The sequence below is a fragment of the Ischnura elegans genome, chromosome 1 (assembly GCF_921293095.1).
Source record: "Ischnura elegans chromosome 1, ioIscEleg1.1, whole genome shotgun sequence".
Taxonomy (NCBI): Eukaryota; Metazoa; Arthropoda; class Insecta; order Odonata; family Coenagrionidae; genus Ischnura; species Ischnura elegans.
In genome coordinates, this window is record NC_060246.1 from 91,353,941 (window position 1) to 91,360,380 (window position 6,440).

The window sequence follows — 6,440 nt, forward strand, 5'->3', positions numbered from 1 at the left end:
TGAAGAGAGGGCAAATACGACGCTGGAGGATAATAATGGACTCCAGCAGAGTGGATGATGGGGTTCCCATTCTCTTCCCTGCTCAACTGGAACGGAATTGGTGTCAATCAATCGAGAATCCAGCCGACCCTTGATCATTGCCTTATGGCCTGTTTCAGACGAGTTCATCATCCGCACACCTCACCGCTCTTGAGAGTGGGTTTGTTTCATAACCTCATGTCACGAAAGAAGAAGGGATCAAACTGTCTTTTTTTCGTCCACGGTGGTTTTATGAAGATGCCCTTTGCTGGTGATCCGAAGGTCAGCGGTTCTCATCTTAGCTAAATCTTGGAGGGTAACTTCGATCTTGTGATATGTCAAATGGTGCTGTTTGTTCTGCCACAAAATATTATGTTATTCGTTTACAAAGCAGCAATTCAGAAATTTATATAAATGCCCTTTTTATTCTAGGGGCTTTATAAACATTTCCTGTAATAGAAGTTTGAAATAGTTCACAAGATCTATTTTACATACAGACCTGGTTTATTTCCAGAATTTCGTGGTCAATCATCAGATTTCCTGACTTTTATTGGTTTTCATAGTAACGAAGAATGCATCAACCCTCAAAGAACAAGGTCTTCACGGCGGCATTACCTTTTATCTCTAAATTGATTCTCACAAATGCATCGAAAAATATGGCAAATATTTTATGATATCACTTCTAACATTTTTTTGAATCTCGTTATAAAATATATTCACATAATGTGGGCACAAATTTACTCTTAAAGGGTTATTAAACTTATATTAAAACTTGGTTTTGCCTCGGAATACAGAGAAAAGGTCTCTATAGCGCACTTAAATGGGTATTGAGAGTAAGTGCATATGTGAGATAAGTGTATAAATGAGAGCTGGAGGTATACTTTTTTCGTATTATTTTTGCCCGGAAATGTTGTAAGCAAGCCATGCATAAACTTCTAAACCACAGCCACGACAGTATGAAGGTCGGAGGAAGGAAATAATTCTGCATTTAGAGAAATCTGCATCAAATCGGAAGCACTTGATCTGACAATAGCCCAACCAAATACCAATACAAGTTATGCGATGACTCGTGATCATTGGCTGCGTATAATCAATAGGAAACATGTAAAAGAGTATCGGTAAAACATTATCCCAAAAAAATGTATCTAAATTAATTTTAAAACCACATTTGAATTCGTTTTACTATGCTCGGGAATAAAATGCGGCTGGTAAGTTAAAAGTCTCTTCGTCTGTAAGCAGAGGTTTCTAAATATCTTGAAAGATAACTTCCCCTGGGTAATTTAATTTTCAAAGGAATTAATTTTTCACGTGCTTCATACGTATTCCATACAAATAGAATTATGTAATAAGTATAGCTTTATCCGCTTATATAAATTCACTGCTTCAATGTTAAATATATATTGCTAAGAAATCTCTTAGCTATGTTTCCATGTGAAATTACCTAAGATTTACAAGTGAAGTTTTTAATATTGAAGATTCATATTAAATAAATTCAAAGGGTTTATTTCCCACTCTATACACTAACATAATGCAAACTCTTATCCATTTTAAAGCAACAGTTTACCATATATGGCGAATGGTTTTTTTTCTATATCGACGGGAAGGTCTACTTTTGCAATGAATGAATTGTATTCCATCTCTATACACTGGGCGAAAATAGCTTATTCCCATCTCCCAAGGCTAGAATTTAAGGTATTGACAATCAATTGTTTGTGCTACTGCATTCCTTTGCTGTGAGTATAAGGCTGTGTTCTCCAAGGATTCGAAACCTCTTAAGACGAAAGTTTTATCAGACATTTATACAAAGAATGTACTAATTTCGGAGATATCAATTATTCGGATTTATTTCTCCCAATTGATCCACGTTTGAAATAATTTTTACCGTATCTGCCTGTTTTTCCTTGAGCCCATCTTACTGTGTTATGTTTTGTTTTCTTTCAAAATGAACTCAATTAATAAACGAATACCCTCCTCTAACCCTGGAATCGTTTTATCTCAATTTCTTTCTGTGAATAACTTCACTAACGATGGAAATAAGTTCAAGAGCTTGAAATACAGTCTTTTTATTAGCCTGAAAACGATAATTGTTTCTCTGTTTTATTGGTTCACACTGATCAATGCTTAGACATCAATTAGTAACTACAGTATTTGCTTGACATACTTTCGCAGCAGAACCGCGGGCAGCGAAATTTCCTCGCCGAGTTTTATGGACGGGCATGAACGCTGCCCCATTCAAGGGGTAAATTGCTTTACTAAACCTTTAACACGCAATCCGACTATCGGGGATTCCAAAGGGATTCCGTGTTTTCGTAGGGTCTGAGCGTCTGACTGCGGCCAGCAAACACTTGTTGATTCGCTTCACTTGCTCAACGTCAGCGGGAGGAGAAACTTCTTAAGCGAAGACGTCCCATTGTGCGAGTATTTTCCCTCCTTTTATTCCATGGAGTTCGTTTTTCACGCCTTTTCCGTCCCCATTGATCGTCTTTGAGGCATCCCACCTGGATCGACCAAGTATTTCTTGTTTCCTCATTTTTTTACTTTTCAAGTTGATTTTAGGATGAGCAAACTTGAGTCCTATTGCCGTTAACCCAAAACCACCCTCCTCAGTCGTGATGTAGATGAAAATATGCACCACTTGTCGTTGTCTATCTATCAAAAATATTTTGTCGAAGGTCACGTTCATCTAATTCACTGAACGGTTTGTTTTCGAGGCCGATCGTACATTCTTGCTGAAAGCTTGACACATGCTATCTGTAGGTGTTCTGTTTTTTGCTTGGTCACCTCTTGATTTTAGTCAAATTGGTTTTACTTTATTCTTATAAACGTTGGTCCTATGTGCCAATATTATTGTATGGAATTGTAGAGTCATATGGTTTCTTCATTAAGCCGTTTGCCCCAAAGCCGTATTAGGATAAACAATTATTCGACATTAAAGCTGTCGGAAAATCGTTAAAATAATTGATCATGGAAGGGACTAGTAGAATATGTCCATGAAAAATAAATACGAGAAGGATAGTGGTAGATGAAATTACTTTCAAAAGAGAAAATATATCTACCACAATATTTGTTGTTCTGTTCGGTTATTACATCATCATGTCTTTTACCCCGTGTTCAGTATTTATAGCTTCGATCGGTTTATAAATAATGTATATCTCTTTCTCCGTGGGGGAGATAGAATATTCACGGATGGATATGTCTTCGCCTGTCACAGAATAAGAGGTGGGGGCCGCTGTTTACGTACAGCTTGAAAAGACAACATAGATGCCGAAGTTCTTTGATAAGTTATTAATAGAAAAAATTTATACGAGTGATGCTTTGAAGAAGCGATCCTAGTATATTTTACATGAAAAGCTTTCTTGTATTTGTTTTCGACGTAGCAGCAGTCAGAAATATGAGATCGCACTAACTTTCAATGGGGTTTTCCGCTAAAATTTTGAACTTGAATTTAGATAAATTGAAGAATAATTCTTAGCCGACAGTTAAATACGTACGATTAAAATAATTATTTGATAGAATATAAGAAACAAATTGTGTTTCCACATGTATCGTTGAAATCTTATAGTCATTTTAGTATCGAAATTGTTAGAAATATTATTTACTGTCAAATGTAATTGAATCGTGCCGATTTTGAACTAGGGGAATTGGTGCAAAGAATGTGAATGAGTCAAATATTACACTGTTTGAAGCGTAAAACATAAATCCATTTTGTGGTCCATACAATGGTAGATTATTCTATGATCAGAGATAGATTACTTCCTACTTTCGGAAAGCCAAGAAAAAAGGGCCAAAAATGTTTTGCTTAATGGAAATGATGACTGTTAGTATATGAGATAATTTTTAAGCACTTAGTAAAAGTTATGATAATGCGGATTCGTGCAACTGCTTCTCTTGTTTGATCCTCTTGTTTATCGGGTATCATTGTTACTTCAAAGCAGATAGTCTCTGTCGCAATATGCGTTACCAAAAATGAACTACTATTTCACGGAAAATGCAGGTACACATTTTCTATTGCCCGAATTTGATGTGTAATCACGTCGTCTAGTCATTCAGTGAATTTCTGGACAGTGTGTTGTAGTTAGAAGTCAGCGTGCGCACGGGTGTGTGAAGTCACTGTAGGTCCGAAGAGATCGAGAAAAACCGTTTAGGTGACGCATTACACTCAGACAGGGATTCGTAATTTGCCTTTTAGTGGTGTCGAACCACTCGTTAAAAAACATAACTAATTATCTTAATATTTTATATACATATTTAGCAGATTTTTGTCGTCATTTAAATGCAGCCTGTACCGCGAATTGGAAATGCTTGGCCTGAGCAAATACTGAGGCAAAGTTTTAAAATTTGTTGACAAGGGACATTTCTTGACCCAGAAAATTGTTGATAAGGGTATATAATCTTTGCATCCAAAAGGACAAATACAAGATGAGACCTAACTTTTAAACATGTTACGCGTCACGAAAATAACTAGTCGTGAGAGAATTAATGCGTCCAGTGGCGGATTCAGCATAAAATTTGGAGGGGGGGTGATGACCTAGGTCCGGGGAGTATGGAATACCCCCCTGGTGAGAGGAATATTCTCCCGTGTAAAATGTTTTGCAGGGAACGCTACGCTCTACGATAAATACAACTGAAATTTCTTTCACGTAGCCTTGCATTCGTATATACACTACCTATACTCCTTCACAATCATACAAAAAGTATTTATATTATAAAAATTTAAAAATTGCGATAAAATTTGGGTAGGGGTCATGATCCCAGTGACCCCCCTGAATCCGCCCTATTAATGATCAGCCTTACTCATCAGTGGAATGCGAACACTTACCTGTTTCGATCTGAGCTTCGTATTCCCTTGGGGTGCACAGCGGATGCTCCTAACACTATCGTTTCCATTCCGGTCCGCTTCCTCTAGTTCAGACGACGACTCCACGATGTCCTGTACCTTCGTTACGTAGAGGGGACACGAATGGACGGCTCCAAAACTCCCTAATGGCACTATATTCGCGAGGTGACTCTTGTTCCGTGCTTGCGGTATCCTCGTTGCTCGGAGAGTGCGGATCAGCAGGGAGTTGTCGGAGCGGCCGTAGCGATAAGACTGCATCGGTCGACCCGCACGAAGAGAGGCGGCGAAGGATTGTTTAGCGTAAACATTCGGCTAGAGGACACCCCCCTACCCCCGATCGCTCAAAGCAGCATGTGTGCACGCCTTCCAAGTGCCCCTTCGACTGTCTGGGCTCTGCCAGCGACGACCGAGAGAACCCAGCCTCTCCCTGACCTTTCACCTCGGTGGCTGCTCCTCTAACTGAGAATCACTCAGATATCCTCAACTTTCGATGAGACGAATGCAATGGTGGAGTAAAAAGTGAAAATGCAGGTACTTCAAATCTCTCCCATAGGCTTCTGCGAGAATCGCTCCTGATTTCTTATACGTTTATTTCAAACGTCCCCGTAAACAGCAGTTAACGGCCTTTTAAAACGGGATTTTAAATACTAATGATGCACACCACTACATCCATGTCCTGGATGGGAACCGAATACCCAGGCGGGTCTCGCACCCGTGACCTTTGGTTTGGTAGGCGAAGACTTTACCCCGCCACAACCGAAGCCGGAAAGGGTGCCTAGCAATAGACCAGGCTATCTACGTTTTAAAAAATATTTCTAAACGTGATTTGTTACTTCCGGAATATTATCTCACCTAACATGACGTTATTTACACTCCGATACCTCGCAACGATTCCAATATGTACTTTTTTCTAATCTCAGACTCTCCTTTTTTTAACTTTGCGTTTGTTCGAAATGAAAATCCAAAAATCCTATTCTGTTGATAGTGGTCTCAGAATGCGACCGAGAATGATTTTTACCCCGCCCTACTAAACATTCCAATGATCTAGAAGTTTTAGATCTACTTTTCGATGATCACTGATTTTCTCCTCGTACTGATCCTGAAATGTGTGAAGCCGTCAAATTTTCGTAATAATTACTATGGAATGGAATATTAAATGAGGATTTTATTGCAAAATTTTATCGTGTAGAGATAGATTCGCCAATGTATCTATGAAAAATATCTTGGTAGAGTAAACTCAAATGTTCGGATACGCACCAAATGTTCTAATGCGTACGTAACTATTATTACGGAAGATGATAATAAGGAGTAAGAAATGGAGAAAATTAAGTTCTGAAAATTTACTAAATTTGTTTCAATATTTCCTTCTTCTCTTTAAGCGCTCCGGAGCATAAGAATATTTTTTTAAATTTTATTTCCTTTACCTTGATGGAAATATTGTTACATGATTTACACCCTTGCCATGTGTAAAATCGCGCAATGGTTACCCTGGAAATCCTTTCTCAAATGTCGAAAAGTCGACTCGATATGTACAGCTGGACGAATGGTGGTATCAGGTTGTTTAGCGTTAAAAGGGATTATTTCG

At 38.4% G+C, this 6,440-nt stretch overlaps 1 protein-coding gene across 2 annotated transcripts in view; it reads right to left on the reverse strand.

Annotated features, from left to right (window-relative positions):
* Nucleotides 1-6,158, reverse strand: part of LOC124165832 — a 60,133-nt gene extending 53,975 nt beyond the window's left edge. The window contains exon 1 of one of the 2 annotated variants that reach the window (XM_046543364.1): nt 4,838-6,158. In XM_046543364.1, coding sequence (XP_046399320.1) covers nt 4,838-5,113 — 276 coding nt within the window. In that variant the 5' untranslated portion in view covers nt 5,114-6,158. The remainder of the gene's footprint in view (nt 1-4,837) is intronic. The other variant, XM_046543370.1, reaches the window with a different exon arrangement.
* Between the last annotated feature and the right edge of the window lie 282 nt (nt 6,159-6,440).